At 37.8% G+C, this 19,467-nt stretch overlaps 1 protein-coding gene across 1 annotated transcript in view; it reads left to right on the top strand.

Annotated features, from left to right (window-relative positions):
* Positions 1–18,830, top strand: part of LOC110379379 (LIM/homeobox protein Awh) — a 41,402-nt gene extending 22,572 nt beyond the window's left edge. Inside the window, exons 2-6 of the mRNA XM_021339030.3 lie at positions 3,520–3,701; positions 16,176–16,393; positions 16,584–16,826; positions 17,101–17,196; positions 18,288–18,830. Of these exons, the coding sequence (XP_021194705.1) occupies positions 3,520–3,701; positions 16,176–16,393; positions 16,584–16,826; positions 17,101–17,196; positions 18,288–18,367 (819 nt within the window). The 3' untranslated portion in view covers positions 18,368–18,830. The remainder of the gene's footprint in view (positions 1–3,519; positions 3,702–16,175; positions 16,394–16,583; positions 16,827–17,100; positions 17,197–18,287) is intronic.
* Positions 18,831–19,467: the final 637 nt, after the last annotated feature.

The raw sequence follows: 19,467 nt of genomic DNA, 5'->3' as shown, positions 1-19,467 counted from the left end.
CACGCATCTTACAAAATGTTTGAATAGTTGAGCGCGCCCATGCTGCGGCGAGCGCACCCACCCACAACACTTAATCTTCCAAATACATTTATCATGTTCAGCTGATAAAAATGCCATTGAGATCAGCCGAACACAATAAGATACACGCTCTTGGTACCTGATACGAGGCCGAAAGTCAATTATATTCAAATATAAATCGGATTTGCAAACGTAAGCCTGTAACAATGGCGTAGGCAGGCGCCGTGATGCCACCTTTAGGCCTCTCATTCCTGGATAATAGTCGGAAGCGGGACAATGCGGGACAGTTTGGGCAGCAGCCGGGTCCGCGACGCGCCCGTCACGCCCGACACGCCCGACAACCGCAACTGCATTGTGCTTTATTTGTACATTATAGAGTCACTTTTGTGCTCAACTATATTATATTCGCACACCTCATACGTTTGGGATTATTGTTGCGGTTGGATGAACTCGAATAATCACAGATGATCGTCTCATGGTGTTGTCAGTTATTTGTAAGCGATACTTGAAATGATCCGATTTAGGTTATTATGTGTAATTTTCTTTAAACTTTTAAATCTTTTAGTACATGCAATTAAATTACCGTTTAGGTATTTTAGTTATTAATATTAGCAACCCTAATGCTTGCATTTACATAATCGTCGTTCCCTCAAAGACCCTCATTAAGACAAAGAAACTTTGGGATATATTTCAGAATTTCAGATGACTATGTGAGTGTTTCACGTTTAGCACCTAGCTAGTGCGAACACAGTGCAGTTGTGCAGTGGGGTCACGCCCGGCCGCGCCCGCCAAATCACCGCACAATACGTGTTTGTGACGCTCCTCATGCTGTCAAACGCTATTCAATTTATGAAGTTCGTATAAGTCCGCTTTGTTTGCCAGCCACAACCGTTGTTGACCCTTTGTCAACCTTTGTCGAGTATCAATGACAGTTATGTCTATCTGCACCGTTTTTATATCATCCAAAATTATTTATTTGACCAGCAAATCCTTCATCGTGCCTTGTCCCAATCTCAAATCCAGGTGACACAACGGAACCTCTCATTTACATAATTTGAAGCAAACGGCAGAACAAACAAACCCTCGTAAATGACGCGTTAAATGCAATCAAACAACGTCATTATACACGAGTAGCTCGCTCGCTTCGGGTCCCTTACAAAAACTGACATAAAAAGTGGATATCAGTCAGCTGAAGTCAGACCGGTGACAATGCGGCCACACCGGGGATCTATTATACGCCGGGCGTCAATGGGACCCTTAAGAAATTTGTTACGAACACTTTGATAGGTGGCAGGGTATTGTTAGTTGGCGGGAACCGCAGCGGCCGGGGAGTCCGGGGCGCGGCACATATGCGCGACGTCGCGGGCTTGGGGTGGCGGAGCGTCGCTAAACGCCGATGTAGTTGCTCATTGTGTGCTGCTGCGGAGCCGGGAGCCGGGTGCACCCAGCCGCGCTCTATAGCCGACACTTTCATGTCTATCATAACCGCAGGGGTGTCAATATATGACACTGTTGTAAAGTCGAGTGCCATTAACGTGGGGACAGATTTATGTTACAAATTTTAATGGGCTGTTTATTTTGATATGAAAGTTATTGCGCGGTTGTTTGCTTTCGGATTGTGTAAGCGTCATTCGAGATGGGCGGTTGTTATCCGTTATAAGGGTGTGTGCATATGAACTTGAAATGTTTTATTGCCTACGGAATGAAACCAAGGACATCTAAGAAATCAAACTTGAAGTACAAGGATGCACAGCACTGACATCAGTCCTTACTGCCGAGACATCAGCCGGCAAACACAGGTGAGCGCCCAACGGACGAATAAAGGAACAACTGCGAAACAGAAAAATAATAGAGTTTACAGGTTTTCCTCAAAAACATATAAACATAAATTGCATAGTTTGCATATCGGATGCCGGCCCCAGCACCCTAGTTATTATAACAAAAAAATACGCAGATGATCAATTAATTTCTATTCACAATTACCTAATCACTAACGTAGCAGACAGTACGAAGAAGTGTACAAAGCTTTCAGTGTTGTGAGTCGAGTGTTTCAGTCAAACATCTATTCGTGTCTTAAATTCAAGTCTCTTGGGGTTTTCAGTGGCTATTTATGTAATAACATATAATAGCTAAGTCATCATCCTCCGAGCCTTTTTCCCAAACTATGTTGGGGTCGGCTTCCAGTCTAACCGGATTCAGCTGAGTATCAGTAGTGCTTCTTTTATAATAGCTAAGTATTCTAAGAAATATTTAAGTGCACTTAGCTAAGTAATTCAAATTGTGATTTCGTAGCTGGATGCTACAAAACAAATATTCGTAGCGGTGGCTACGAAAATTATATTGTTTTCTGTTAATAAGAACTTTTCTAGATTTCCTTTGATGAACACAATCATCTAGTAGGTATTTTAAATACAAACAATATTATTTGTACCACAGTAGTGAATGTTATCAATGTTATATCAAAAGCGGCAGTAAATCAAGATGATTTGCTTGTTCATGTTGCATCTTAGGTCAAACAAGAGGCGAATAGATCAATTCGTCGCCTTGATTTTGACAACGAACTCAAATCTATCCCTAGGTGTACTTTCCCGTTATATCTATACTCAATACCAAACGAAGTTGTCGTTTGATTAGAAGTAATTAGAACCCATGGAACTCGTACGTCGGTCGCGTATTGAGCGTCATTAGATTACGCGTCGCCACGCCCTCGTCGGCACATGTCGCGACATAACTCGATTTTAAACTATGCAATTAGTTTGTGGCATTGCGGGGTGGCAAGCATTGCATTGTTATTATAGTGACGACTATTGTGCACTTGTTAGAGGGAGCTTTAAGAATATTACGTAATATGGTTACAGTAATTTTATTTTGGTTTGTTTGCACAAGGAATATGAATAACAGGCGTGGTGAGGCTGTCACAACAATATAATTATAGCTGCTTGTGCATTTTTGTACTGATTGTATGCTGCGTTACTTATCTAGTTTTTCATAATTTTCTTCTGAGGTAATCACACGGAAATCGTCTTTAATCTCAAATAAGATGTGTGACAAAAATTAATTTCCATTTTATCATACAAATAGGTTTCACAAAACTTCAGATGAACTCTTATACCTATATTTTTTTACAAAAAAAAAATGGACTTCTTAAAATACTAAAGAGCAAAAAGGTTATACTTTTAGGTGCATCGGTCTAGAAGTTGGTGTCTAGTAGATGCAGCAACGTTTATTTGCCACATATCATGATAAGATCATCTTCAAGATAACTCGAAACAGTTCTTTTCTTTTACATCCTTCCAACATATCATCATCATCATTCCGAGCCTTTTCCCAACTATGTTGGGGTCGGCTTCCAGTCTAACCGGATTCAGCTGAGTATCAGTGCTTTACAAGATTCGACTGCCTATCTGACCTCCTCAACCCAGTTACACAGACAACCCGATACCCCTTGGTTAGACTGGTGTCAGACTTACAACAAGATCTTTGAAGATTTTCTTATTTCAGACGGAGCACCGCACTTGCTGCGCGTGTGGCGAGGCGATCGCGGACCGCTTCCTACTGGAGGTGGGCGGCGGCGCGTGGCACACGGCCTGTCTGCGCTGCTGCGTCTGCGCAGTGCAGCTCGACCGTCATCCCTCCTGCTTCCTGCGAGACCGCCAGGTCTACTGCAAGCAGGATTATGCCAAGTGAGTACAAGAAGTAGTTCTACAGAATACTGCCACATGATGTCCGCAGGATTGATATAAACTATTTTGCAAAAAAGCGGACACCTATGCGACAGCTTAGTTTAACGATTTTATGTATGTTACAAAAGATTTTAATGACTGGAATATGTTACTAGCATCAAATTGGATAGCAAGTCATGCAAAAGAATGTATTCTATACAGTTGCTAAGAAAGCGGTTAAAAAACCTTGTTCTGAAATAATTCCTGGTAGAAAGTTCATATCAAGATTTAGCATAGGTGCTTTTTTTGCAAAAGAGTGGACTATGAGAGTGTATAATGACACGATATTATGCTCTCTTTGATGAAGAAAGTATAATGTTCATCGCTGTATAGTAATATACGTTTGACTAACACAATCAAGAATTGAAGTTTATGGAATGCCGGCTATAGTGTATTGGCTCTTTATTTCTTTTAAGTTAATGCTCAGCGAAATTTTCTTTTACTAATTTTTCTTGTCTATGATGTTTTCTATACAGTTTTCAAATACTTAAGTTTACGTGCAAGTAACTGGGTAATTGAAGTTATCTCGCTTCAGTATTCAGTTGTGATAATCTATCGGGTAACGGGGAAAAGCTCTTTAAAAGCTTTCCTAAACCACGGTGTAATAAATACTAAATACAATACATTATACGTGTTAGCGGCGTTTCCAAGATAAAGGCAATAAATATATGCATGAGAATAGCTCATTTACAGCTAAAATATACCTGCTTAATATAAATTGAAAACTAATGATTTATTCAATGATTTAAAAATCAATGGATATAAATATGCTTTCTGTCAGTTCAATGAAATCTCTATCAAGAGACGGAACTATAAATCAACGTTTTTATGATCTGTCAATAAGCTTATCCATTAAAATATTAATAAATATGAAGTTAACGATTTTCTGTGAAAACAAATAGGCAGTATATTTTGATGTCATCGTTATGGCGTCGCGCGTCGCTCCTCGCCGCACCCTTTTGTTTCTCGATGCTATAGCTAAAGGTAAAAAGAATATGTTATTAGAAGTACATCGACTAGCACTCAAGTATATCTGATATATTTCTTTCAAACCTCTCTCGAGAACTTCCCGAAAGAGTAAAAAACTGAAACTGAAACAAAACTGAAATACTGAAATTATAAACTTCAGAATTTTCATTTTGATACTTCTTACTAAATGAGGTCTTTTAAAAAAAAAACTTTTTAAAACTACAATAAAGAATAGTGTAGACCTTACAGTATGATAAATTAAAATACGTGTATGGATAACTTAGAGCTGTGGAAAAAAGGATGCTTAATAATTTTGAACTGCTTTTAAATTAGGATCTTTACTACAAAATGCCCACGCTAAGCGGGAATTAAGTACACTAATAAATATAAGAAATAATTAAGTTATAACTCGGCGTTTTAATATTCAAATACACTTTTTCTGGCTGGGGAACTTATTCTTGAAGCCTTCTACCTTCATGAAGATAAACTCAAACTGAAAATGTTTATTTTGCTTGTTAAAGTATAACCAGTGTTCTAATTAACAATACATATACGATTATGTAAATACTACATAAATTAAAAGGCTTTTTAACAGCTCTATAATATATAACAATCTACATAAAGTACACGGGCTTTTGAAAGCTCTATTTCAGAACAAAGAACATAGAAAGGAATATTACGATAAGTAATTGACAATATTGTAAAACCCTCGTTTTTTTAACATTTATTGCTAAGTTTATAAGCTATAGGGTTACCAGCTAAGTATGTTCTACCTAGCTGCTCCAGGTAAATCCGAACTAAATACTTCAGATCTTTTACCCTCTATAACCAGGAAACCCCTCATGTCACATACGTAATATCGCAGCAGGGGTTGTTCCATGATGAAGACCATAGTGTGTGGTCTAGGGACATATGTTCTCGTCTCCTAATTTCAATAAAGGTCCCAAGTTTGGCCGGCAACGTTTATAGTGCCGCCGCCGGTCTACATGTTAATGATATTGGTTTTAATTAACCTGTTTGCTGCTTTTTATACAAATTCATTTGGTTTAAATTAAAGCGAGTATAAAGCTGTCTCTGTTAATGTATGAGAAAAGAAACTGGCTGTATCGGGCTGTGAGTACTTTGTTACTTAGGCTTATAGTGTGGGTGAATATTGTGGGGTTCCTGTAATACTGAAAGAAATATTTTTATAAAATACAATGACTAATTCATTGATATAGGCGCAAAATAAGAGAGTAGAGTGCCACATTGAATCTACCACGTGATTTTCAAAAAAAGCCGTTCGTGTAATTGGCAATTTCCAATAACGTCGTCTTTCTGAAAAAAACTTAACAAATCGTGTATTATTTTTCTAGTAGGATTTTGAACAGCAGCGTCTTGAAGCCCTAGACGCTAAACGCCAGCCCCAAAAATCCCGCCCTAAGCCCTCCTATAACTACACCTACAATGCGCAAGGGCAACTCTACTGCGCTATTTGTGACCGCGTGTTCAAGGCAAAGTTTGGTTTCGCTAGTCATGTACGAGCCCATGAACGAAACCAAACTGCCGATATATGCCAGGATGTCGCCGTCGACGGAAACGTCTAGGAGGACATCATCATCATCATCATTTTTCTAGTAGAACATAATCGAATGCTATTATGTTCCACTAAGTGTATAAAAGTGTATAAGTGTAATAACTACACTTAATAGTTGAACTAGACTATATTTCCCATTGTTTTGACTGTTCCCTTCAGAGCAGTAAGAAAGTCATTTTGTTCTCGATGTTTCTGAGGCATTCTTAATTACAAAGATTTGTGCCTTGTTCATTAATTTTAACAATACCTTGGGAGTGTATAAGTTCTTTTAACATTACTTGGTTCATAAGTGGTTATAATATTAAGCTAGTTGTGCGTTTACAAGTATTGTGCTTTTGTTTCTCTAGATAGATACCTCATGAATAGCGCAAAGAATATAAAAGTTGCATTTTCTTGTGATTTGCAATATTAGACGCGGTCCTTAGTTCTGATGTCTAGACGAATGCCGACCAATTTCCGCTCATCATTCATCAGAGTCAACGGCGCGGCCAGTCTCTCATGTTATAATTGAGCCATTAAACATTTTTTGTGTCGTTCAGTGCAGAATCGATTTCGCCATTAAAATAGAAGAAAATTGATAAAATTATTTCCACAAATTGTTTTCGAAAGAGAGGGAAAAAACGCGGACCTACACACATACACAGGGATCGTTTAGCTGAGCCGCGAGGTAATTCTTTTACAATACACTGCCTACGTCCAATTAACCTTAGAAATATACGAAGTCATCATTATCCGAGTCATTCGTGAAGAGTATAATGCGACCGAATGCGATGGTGTTGGGTTGTAGGGAGGGCCGCTAGTTCAGCGCGGTCTCTCGCACTGGCCGGGTTACGCTCGGCATGTATGAAGGAATGCGCGCAGGGTAGGCGGTCTGGTGTGCAGGCGACCTGTGACCTGCCCGCTGTGTGCGGCGCGGGCGCACGATGACGCACCACCACGCATGCGCCCTCGCGCCGACATCATCAACCACATACACGGCCTATCGACACATGAAATCAATACCTGCGTTTAGTTATCATTTGAATAGTTCGCAGAAACAAAAGAAAACAGACCTAAAACGTGAAGAGTTGTGGTTATACCTATCTAATAAATAAATATTTAGGTACAAATCTCATTGATAATAGAAAAACTAAAAATGAAAATGCGAAAATAAGATCCTTTAACAGCAGTAGAAATGTAGAGGACACAGTTGCATTAAATATTTTAAGAATGCCGTGTCTGTCACGGAATTTACAGACAATAGAACAAGTAATATACTCATAACTTAGAAATCGAAAGGGTAACAGGTGCGTGAGAACTCATTCTTATAAGTCAAAATAGAAAAAAAGAGGCCAATGTCCCTAAGAGAGGTTTTATTGAAAATCCGTCGGACGAGTGTGGAACAACAAAGCGGCCACGGGGAATGTTGCCAGCGATGAAAAAATACAGCGAGCGGGTCGTGACTTGCAACACTGTGGTTTTCATTTGTCATTTATTTTGATTGTGATAACTGGGTGCGACGTGGAACCATATATTTTAATCGAGATGGCTTCGACTGGTGACGTGCTCGCGGCGGTGTTGCGTTTGTTGTCAACTGTCTCATCATGCCCAGCAGTGGGGGTGGTCTTTCCGATCCTGCGAAGTTGGTCTTCATTTTATGTCTGAGACATCCCCTATATGTGGTATAATGAAATTCAGTCACTTTACAAAAGTTCTTTAGTTTTAACTTGAGTATTTTGCACACTCTCAGGTTATTTTGTGACTCAGGTTATTTGGCTATTCAACACGGTGTCTTGGAATAGAAATAAGAGAGCAAGCCCTTTAAAAAATAGGGAATATTCAAACTGCCTGAGCAAATTCAAATCAGGCCTTCTAGTGATTAGATGCTAAAACTGTTCTTCAGGGTTGATTCAGGAACTCTTAGATCGAATTATTGCAACGGCGCTTACTCCTTTCACAATTTTTTCACAAGTACGTACAAGTAAAACTGCAATACCCAAAACCGCAAAGATAGATTTCTATTCTAAAATGATTAGCACTCACAGAAAGCTACTATGTACATCCGGTCACTTTCGGTGGGCCTATATAAGACCTCGTTACTTTTAATTTGACCATGCTAGCCTTAGATTTCGTATACGCCACATTTAAAAAATTACAGTAAAATAAAATTTTGCATGACTCGCTTTCGCTCTTTAGAGTCGTCAAACGATATTTATCAAACTACATTATATGGTCCAGCCAGGATTCGTATACTGCGGATTATAATATCTATAATATCTATCCGTTATTTTGCGATTTTAGATTGATTTTTGACATTAGTTTCATATAAATTATGTCAAATGTTAACCTCTAATCGTAAAACTACGATGGATCGGATATTGTAAGCCGCACTTAGTAGTTTCTGACCACGAGCGACCAAGTCAGCGCCACCTAGTGTGTGAGCGCGCATATAGCTCCATATCATATTAATATCAAAACACGTATCGTTGTTCCCAGCTATTGCCCACAGTTTTCCTGCCTTATCAATTCAATTTAGAATTCCATACTTAATACTAAGTTCAGTAAGTATAGGGGGCGCTAAAACTAGGAAAATAGATTTATTTGCCTGCAGCCACTAATGAAATAAAGTTTGTTTCAAGTTTGTTTGGTTAATCGAGCCAATTTTAAGGTGGTAGCAACGCCAAAGCGACAATGCCAGCCAAAGCATATTCATCATGCAAAAGTTGCAAGAGTCTCGAGGACTCTATTATTGGCTGAGAAACTTCTTAGGGACAAATACTAAATTCTAAGTACTAAATTCGACAATGGCAAACATTTTTCAGAAACCAATTCAAAATTAAATGCTGTGCCACGTCATAGGCATAGAGTTGGTTGGATAGTCTCCTATATAATATGCTTTCGACCTGCATCTGTCTAGAGAGCGTATGCACAGCATCACATCGCCTTGACATTAGGAACCGAGAGACAGAATCCACATCTCAATGATATTGAGTAATAATCAGCTCTGCGAACGTGTATGATTGGGTTCTTTGTAAGTTTGATTGATAGCTATCTGCATGCCAAACCAGGCCGATACCGCGTAATAACGTGTTCTAAATAAACAGACCAATATTTACCTTGTAAAGCCAAGATTAATAATTGTGCAGATGATTATTTTGGAGAAACCTGAGATATCCGTATTTGATGAACAGGCGTTACACGGACAAGAATATAGGGTTGCCAACAGAATTAGCAATGTGGAGTTTGCGACTTGAATGGACCATAAGTAGTTTAATTTAACAAAACTCTATCAAACATGTATTTTTACAGTTACAGTCTCCTCAGTTACATTGTCAGTTCACCTTTGACCAATGCGTTCGTATATAGGCAGGTTATAAAAATAATATATAGATCAAATAACCAATTTAAGTTTCCCATTAGCCCGCAGCTGGCGAATAATGTTGCCAGTGTAAAAAAAGACGATACATTCGGGTGCTCGTTAAAATGCGAGTCGTGTCACAGTTTAAATAATATTTGTGTGTTGTGGCGCGTATAACGAGCAGTGTTGCCAGCGTAAATCTGCGATGGCCGGCGGCAACTGCGGTGATTGCTTTCGTTGATGTATCATCTGTTTATTGTTTGTTTAGCGCGTCTTTTTGTCTGGTAGCGGTGGCGGCGCTTGAGCTTGGCACGCGGATGCGCTCTCGATGCCTTTCCTGTCACTGGCTTAGTTGCCGATAGGATTTGTTATCGTTTCACTGGTTGTTGGATTGCAGCTAAAGTGGCTCTTAGACTTTTCTTAGAGATTACTTTTTAGTGATTTTGTGACAACTATTAGAATTTAACAACATTAATTGCAAATCAAATCTTAAAAAGTCTGATATTAAGTTAACTAAAAGGCACATTCAGAATCGGATATTGATGCTATCAGCAACTGATAAATGTGACGATTATATTGGGCACACATAATGATCTCAATTTCATATCCGCGAGTCACATATCAGCGCAGACGCACGCGATGTCCCGCCCACGCCTCGCCGCCGCAAATGCGCGCGCCGTGTCTTATGTAAATGCACCATGTCCACTCTTGGCTTTAATTAATCTCTAGCCGCATAAATAAGCCCTGCCTTAGATCGATCCATAGAGTATAAACAATGGTTACTCGATTTGGTGTGTCGTTATCATAATTCGAATAGGTATATCGATGGCCCGGGTTTCACTTGTAAGCTAAGCTGGCTGATTGAATATTTTAGATTCTACTTTATTTATTCTTGAATAATTTTTTCGAGGGCTTTTATTTTTGCTTTTTGTTTTTCTAGTTGTATATAAATTATGTACAACCTAGGTACTTGATACATAAAATACTTATTCGCACCTTTAAAGATAAAACCATCTCAGTAGATAGGAGTAGGTACTATGATCAGTTGCGAATGTCAATGACGAGACAAAATTAGAAAAAACCGTACACAGTAAGATCAGATGATCAAGATCTGTGCGGTTGTTGTTGCAACTCAGGTCGCAGTGTGCTAATGTGCGCACACCTTAACATCGCATCGGTGGTAACTTCTGTTGTTACTGGATTTACAATTATTATTCTCTCTTACTTGTTTCCTATTTACATAGAATTAACGACCGCCAATAAAGTTCTTGAATTCAAAACAAACTAAGATCATTGAATACATTTTCTTTTAGGCGAGCTTACAATCTCGTAGAGCCGAACAAATATAATCGATTTGCCTCCATAGATCATGTAGGGTCATTTCGCCTGTTCGCGACCATCGCCCAGTTCGCGTCCATTTTGCCGATCTCCCTTAAAAAAACTTCGATAACAAGATAATTAACACACCAATCAAACGAAAGATCATTACCGCTAATACGTTAATGTATAAGAGGCACGCACAGATAAACAAAAGTTCTGTGCGTCCAACCAATCCTTTTAGAAAAAATAATTAGTCTAGGCTCTTCAACAAGAAAGCGCAAACACGTTGAATTTTAGATAAAAATTAGTGTGCAGCGGCGTGTTTGATGGTAAGTTTTATATTGTTTTATGTGAATTTTAGGATAGATAGCTATTTCTACAGTTTAATGATGAATAAAGGTATAATGTTTTTTATGAATTTGGTAATGTTTTTTATATTTAACGAATAAAATAAGGTGGACGCGAATTACTACATCGAATTTTACAAAACTTCCACTTTGCGTCCACAATGGACGCGAACTAAAACTATCCTCTATACTAATAAACCAAATTGCGTCCACTGTTTTCGTTAAATACTTGCTTATAAAAAATAATTAAAACATGGGTACTGTTTAATATATTAAGATTAAACAGTAAATTTTAAATTTTTGTTATTTTAAATTAAAATCAACATTATCATCATTTAAAATTCACTTTAAAAAAATAAAAATAATTTTTCTCATCATTGGTTTAAGTAACTTAAAATTAGGCAATTAATTTTGCAACTTGAAAAATAAACAGTAATCAGTTCTGTTAATTTTACCCTAAAATCACAGGGAAAGACCCGCGTTGATTATAGTAAGTTTTTGGCCATATTAAATTAACAAAACAATATAACAATTTTGTCTAAACATACAACTGAAAGAATTGTTGAGTCAATAAATTATCAGACAAGGCATATTCTTTGAATATTTTTTTTATCGATTTATTCTTCTCTCGAATATCATTTAATGCTTTCTTTAAGTCTTCTTCTGTGTATGTTGTCTTTTCCTTCTTTTTTCCTGTATCCGAAGAACTTATCTTAAATGAAATTACTTAATATATTAAGATTAAACAGTACATTTTTTTATTAAGATATATACGTGGTTATAATTAAATTATATTTTTTTTATGAAGATATATACGTGGTTCTAATTAAATTATAATTTTTCTATTTTTTTATTAAGATATATATATATATATACGTGGTTATAATTAAATTATAATTCAATATTTAAATTATAATTATAATTTAATTATAACCACGTATATATCTTAATAAAAAAAATTACTGTTTAATCTTATTTTAAGTTACTTAAACCAATGTTGAGAAGAATTATTTTTATTTTTTAAAGTGAATTTTAAATGATGATAATGTTGACTTTTAATAATTAAGTTTATTGTTAAATAAAGAAATTGATCTAATACAATCTTTCTTTATTAATTCTTAAAAAAATCACCCCTATATTCCTTTTCTAAGCTACTGGACGCGAACTGGACCATGGGTGGACGCGAATTGGATTTTGTGGACGCAAACTGGGTAAAACGCCTAATTTTGAGGTTTATCGATTTAAATAGAAAACGTAAGATATTTCTAATACAACTGAAAGTTAATCTTAAAATAGAGTATATAAGGAATACATTACACAAATTTGACATGGAAATGAGTGCTGGAGCATTTTTATTATCGCCGTCAAACTTGCCAACTGCACTAAATGGTCGCCAACAGGCGAAATGACCCTATGTGATCACAGAAAATATATGTGTCATTATATCTTATAAAAGCAAAGTAATTAAAAATGTTATAGTAACAAATCAGTCGTCGATATTCATAAAGGTTATATTATTAGTGGCGCATTGTATCAGCCGCGCGACCATCGGTCAGCGCGTCGCCCGCGGCGGCTGACAGTGACTCCAAATTGTTCAAACAAACTGAGGAATAACGCTGCGATATATCTCGCGTGGTGTTGTATCTAAAACAAATAAGTTAAATCATGTGTTGGACGCAAGGAGGAGGACAGAGCAGAACGCCACGCTGAATGGATATTAAATGTGAGGGTGGCAGGGGAGAAGCGCGGCGCGGAAAGCAATCAACGAGCGACGATTTATGAGCGAGCCGCGGGCGAACCGCTCTGCGCCCGCGCACTACACGCACCCGATTTTGTCAAACGCCCTCGGGACACTCGGATTTGGTCATCCGTTTAATAAACAGAAATACCGAACGGTTTACACTGTAAATCAGATAGCGGCGTAAGGTTAGACTCCCCGAACCACATGAATAGGGAACGCGCATATCAGCGCCGGGTACGCGACATCTTCATTATCGCCGAGTGTTAAAACTTGTTAATCTGTCACTTAGTTAATTATTATGCGAGGGCCGCAGTTAATTGATTCAGCCGACGACAAAATGTTAATAAGCGGTGATAGCGGTGGTGAAACGGTGCTTCTGTCCAGAGACGCTACGTTTTGAAATGCAAATTGTGCTTTTGGAATATTGGTGTGGATAGCGCCGATAAGAGACGGGACTGACTGAATTAATATACGTGTAACACGCGATTTTGCACTTTGTGTACAGCTGTGCTATCGATAGCCTGCGTGCGCCTGTGTGCGTACTGTTGTCGTCACGCCGCCCCACGCTGTGTGCGTGCGTCCTTTAATGCAACTAATATATTTTTATATGCTAATGGAGTTCATTTTATCCCTCTTCGGTGATTACTTAATAGTACGGCTGCGAAGTGGGCAATTCAAGACTAGTTAATCTGATTGCTCACCTGTAAATGTCCATTATAAAGTAATTAGATAAATATAAAACTTGGGAGTTTTATTGCTCCAAGTGCAATTCCCATAGACTTTCGTTAAGTGGTTTTGCGAAATATGTTTTAATTATTTACTTTGTCAAAGCTAAGCTTACAAAGCAGAAGAGTAACTAGAGTTAGTCTCTAGAGTTGCTAGAATGTAGACACCCTAGGTAAACAAACGAATACTTACATATTTTTTAATTTTCGAGAGAAGCTCTCAATTTGTCAGGGTTTCCATCAGATCCTAATCTGGTGGTAATGGAACTGCTTGCCGAATATACCTACGTATCCATATAGAAGAAATACGTACTTACTTAGTTTTCCGAATCGGTCTACACCGTCCCGAGCAATCGATGTACCATCACAAAAACACAGCTTTATTAAGAACCTCCAAATCCTCCTTTATGAAAAGTCGGTTAAGAATAAGATGCAAGTGTATCAAACCTTGATATGAAATGAAGCGGTTTAAATACTTTTCTGATAAATGACAGCTTCATTACCACATTAGGAGAAATTAATTCGCGGAGAGACGTCGGGAGCCTCGGCCGGGAGCCGCCTTGCGCCAAATGTATAAAAAACAAACAGGACCGTTTTAATGTTCGCGTTAAGTGATATGATAGCGTGTTAATGGTGTGTTGCATGCGTTTATTTAATTAATTAAATATGAAAGGCTTGCGAATCGTAATGAGGGTCGGAGCCGGCGCGCTTGATACTCGACAGCCTCCTAACAGAATTAGATTCCGCAGTTTAAGCATATCAAAAGCTTTTAATTCAAAATATTCTTTGTTTTTCAAGATATAGAAATAGTAAAACACAAACAATAAGTTAAATATGAATAGTTCTGTTTACAAGCTGTTTGTGGCATGCTTGTATTCCTTCATACGGATAGGACATTTTATGACAATGTTCAAGTAACAGCGGCAGTTGTTTAATTAATAAAATTCATTAGATTTCAATTGTCATGTTAAAGCTGTAAATAATAAAAATACATTTATTTGAAATTGATGATAATAGTTTATTTAGAAGTAAAGCAAGGTGGTGCGCACCTTGCAGTTTGCTTCCCACCCACCGCAGTGATGGCGTTTTCATTGCAGACCGATCGTAAAGCATAGTAACGAGATTACTACAGAAACAATTATTGCAGAACAGACTATAATGACCCATAAACCTTATTGGATATAAATAAGAACTCAGTTTAACCTCACAACTGTTCTACGAGTATTTATATTCAGACCCGTAGCGAATGTTCGCAAGCGTTTGTGAAATTCTAAATTAACTGCATGGATAAACATGATAATATGACTTTTAAGGTTTTGTAAGTATGTACTTACAAAACAATCACATGATAGCAAGAAAGTATGTTTACCAAAACTGTTCTTACCAAATGGGAACTCTCTGACTTATTACGTTTTTCAAATAGAAGAGCCTGCGTTTAGTTCTCTTCACATAGTCGCCCTGAAGTTAGCCATTGGACTCCTCGCGATGTGCACCAGTGCTTTGTTTGTACATTGACCACGGTGAACTCCATTTCAGCGGCCTTTGGCTAATTTTGGAGTGGTACGGTTACCTGACGAAAACTGTACGCAGACCCTGTAGCGCTGGGCGACGATATCACAATTATTGCTGGCGAATACTTTTTACATTGTATATGGAATGTGCCTTGCGAAACCACAATAATAGCTGTTGATATATCAATGACACCGACAAGGTCCCGCTATCGAGAGCCGATTGGATCGATATCACAATACACCGATTAGAAACATTTTGTATGCATGAGCTACAATTAAAAACCTTTTGCAGGTTATAATCGTCGTTTTTTAGAATCAACACCATCGTTTGATGAAGTTGGCAAAAAACAAAACACGACTCACAGCAGTCGTACGGCACGCTCCGCTAAACTGACAAACCATCCGGTGGAAAGTTTCCTATCTCCGACGGTTTAACGTACACTTGATTTGTTTTTGCTTGTTAGAAAGTTTCACATATTTTACAATTCTGTCCATTTAAAATCAACAAAGCCATATCGTAAACAATATTTTTCTTCGTCCTCCACACTTTTAATTGCCGGGTTTAATTAAAATTCCCCATCTTTTAAAGGTCACTAAAATATTTAAGCAATTATTGTTGTGCTCTTTTTCAATGCATAATAATTAGAGTTATTTCCAATAACAATATTCTTCGGACTGATAACCATAAATTATGTCTCTTTGATGCAGTGTATGTATGTTCTGTGGCCACTATTGACCATTACGTAGTCCTGTTACGAATACTTTATTTAAAACATATTTTTATTAATGCTGTTCTGTCGTCAATAACATTATGCAAATCCTGTCGACTGTCGGTGTCATTCTCTTGCGTGTGTCGAGTTGGGCAGCGATGTTCGTGTGACCGCCAGGGTGACGTGTGTGTTTGCGCAGGAGCTTCGGCGCGAAGTGCTCCAAGTGCTGCCGGGGCATCTCGTCGTCCGACTGGGTGCGGAAGGCGCGGGAGCAGGTCTACCACCTGGCCTGCTTCGCGTGCGACGCCTGCGGCCGCCAGCTCTCCACCGGCGAGCAGTTCGCCTTGCACGAAGACAGGGTGCTCTGCAAACCGCATTATCTTGAAACCCTCGATGGAGGATCCATTTCATCAGATGGTGAGTAGTCTCAATTAATCTGTCCAGTTAGTCTTGATTGTTTGATCATTGAATTAGAAGCTCCCTTCTCAAGACAAAGACAATACAAAATATAACTTTGGAATTTTCTAATGACCCTCGAAACCTAAAGATAATTTAATTAAACGTAGATAATGTTAAACAATATTTGCAAAAACAATGTGAACCACAGACGGGTGCGACTCAGAAGGTTACCACAAGAGCAAGGCGAAGCGGGTGCGCACCACATTCACGGAGGAGCAGCTTCAGGTGCTGCAGGCCAACTTCCAACTGGACTCAAACCCCGACGGCCAGGACCTGGAGCGGATCGCCCAGGTCACCGGCCTCAGCAAGCGAGTCACGCAGGTGTGGTTCCAGAACAGCCGCGCGCGACAGAAGAAACACCAGCATACTGGGAAGGGGAAGCAGGGCCAATGTTAGTATACAAAGAACAAGGTTGTATGGGAGGAAGTATGTGCCTCGTAAATGATAAATGCTTGAATTCTTTTTGAACTTTTCTGTCTTGGTATTCTGTGATAAGATGCACATATTTTCTATTGCTATTCAAAATAGCGTATTTTTCACACAAGTGCACTTTTGGCGAATTTCTCTATTAATATTGGTATCACTTGCCTAGCGAGTGTGTGCTCTGCGAATTGTTTCGTCCGTGTTATCGTTTCATGTGTTTACGTGTTTGGTGTGTTACACAGTGGTGTCCCGAGACGCGGACCCGGCGGGGTTTGGTCGGCCCATCAACCTGCACCTCACCTACTCCTTCCAGAACAAGCCACCTTTTGTTCCAATAGGTAAGCACTAGGATTAACTTCTGTTAACCCTAGATTACTACTCATGTTGCGACGCACAAAGAAACTACTCATACGCTTGCGAGGCGCATCATATTTACTAATGATTTTATTAAAAACCTATTAGTATGATTGATATTTTTTTGACTGTTTATGTAATTATGTAGATTACTAAAAAAAGAAAAACACAATTTTAATTAATATTTATATATTTTTATTACAAAATCTTTAATCAAATAAATCTTAGAAACAAATTTTAGGAACTTAGGCAATTTAACAGTCTTCTCATTAAAAATAAAAAAATAAAAACTTAAATTATACAATTCTCTTGAAAAATAGTAAATTATGAAGTAATCAACCAAAAAAAATTTACAATGTAACAAAAAAAATATTTTAGATGCATCCGATACATACATGAACTTGATGTATAGATTTTTGGCACTTGGCGCACGTCATTTTGGACATCCTCTTCTTTTTAGATGTACAATAAGAGCAATATCTTCTTTTTTTTTGGCGGTGGTGGACCCTCATTTTCTTCAGAACAGTCATCGGAAGGTTTTTTTAGGATGACTTCAATTATATCCCGGCTATCGCTCTTCAACGTAGATGCTTCTAGTAATTTTTGCATCCATTCAGTAGTCAACTGCGTGCTAAGTTTTTTCATAAATTGTCTTCGGCTTAGGGGTTTTTCATATTTTTTTGATATGTTATGACAATATATAACATACTAGTATAACATATGAATTTACAAAATATATATAGAATAACTAATAATGAACAAAAAACACTAACAAAATAATTTGATTAATAGCGTAAAACTTACATACAAACTACTCATACGTCTTTGGAGCGCCAAGGGTAGTAATATCAAAAAAACTATTACACTTACCGTAATGCAACCACCGTCCTTCGACACATGCTGGCATGGACTGAGATGTCCTAGAACGTGAATGCCGTACGCGCAAAGGATAAAAAGATAAAGCAATATATCAAAAACGCGGGCGCCTCTGCGACGTAGAGTAGTAATCTAGGGTTAAGGTACTTTCAGTTATTATGTGCCGACATAAATGATAATGATGTTATTCTTTTTGCAGATGGAACGTCTTTCACGGATTCCTCGATGGATGAGCTATCAGAGGACTCATCGATCCACTGCATGCAGAGTGAAGTGTGAGCTTGCGAGCATTGCATCCTCGGCGTTAGTGGCGCCATCTGTACATAATATACTCGCCATATCTTACAACGTACATACAAGTAGTGTATGTACGTAATTCGGCATGTTTGCCATAGGTCTTACTACTTTCTCGTATTAATGCAATGTTTTTAGAACTGGTGCAAGCCAGTTGTAGCTAGTTTGGATCATCCTGCTAAACTAATGTTAATATATTTGCAGTTTCTGAAACTAACATTAAAACGTTTAATATTAAAATACATGTAATTCGAGACTTGTAATTCCCCGGGTAAGAATTTTTCATTTACACGTATTTATTTAAAATAATGGATAGCAAAGTTTGTATAAGATCTGTGAGAATCATTGTGACTAACTTTGAAATTAATGTAAACTATAAGTTTCCACTCATTTAATATGTATTGTACATAGTTATATTTATTTATTTATTTGTTTCTAGTTACTGTGATACATTCTCGATCGAAAAAAATCCGATTATTTATAATTAATGACATTGTTAAATTACAATTCAGTTCTGACTTTCATCTTATGTAATAGGTATTGTCATGCATCTTACACATACTTTAAAGTAGTTAAGTGCCAAATTGTAATTATAGGAGGAACCTAAGTAGTCCAAAATAAAGCAATATAACTTGAGAGAGTGTAAGCAGCTTCGTGTTCTTGTAGGTGTATTTATTAATTACATAATCTCAATAGTTTTATTCCAGTCTAAGATAATAGTACCTACCTTCGTATATCTAAATGTAATTGAGAGAAAATTTATTGTCACAGCTGCTATGTATCCTGTCTCGGAGGTTTACTACAGTCTTTGCATATCGACTGGACACGTAAACAAAAGACAACTGAATCGATTTGCCGACTCAACCTTTTATACTAGTTCAAGTACATATTAGGCTCCCACACAGTAAATATAAACAGTAATAATAAAAATCCAATGTCAAAATGTAAATCCTACTATTAATATAAACGCAAACGTTGGTAAGAATGTCCGTTTTTACACATTCGCACAAAAACCACTGAATGGATTTTGACGAAACTTGACAGTAACATAAATAACATTTAAGCTACCTTATATCAATTTGCGG

This window comes from Helicoverpa armigera, chromosome 1 (assembly GCF_030705265.1).
Source record: "Helicoverpa armigera isolate CAAS_96S chromosome 1, ASM3070526v1, whole genome shotgun sequence".
Lineage (NCBI taxonomy): Eukaryota > Metazoa > Arthropoda > Insecta > Lepidoptera > Noctuidae > Helicoverpa > Helicoverpa armigera.
The sequence above is the reverse complement of the archived record's forward strand: the minus strand, read 5'-3'. Positions and strand labels throughout refer to the sequence as shown.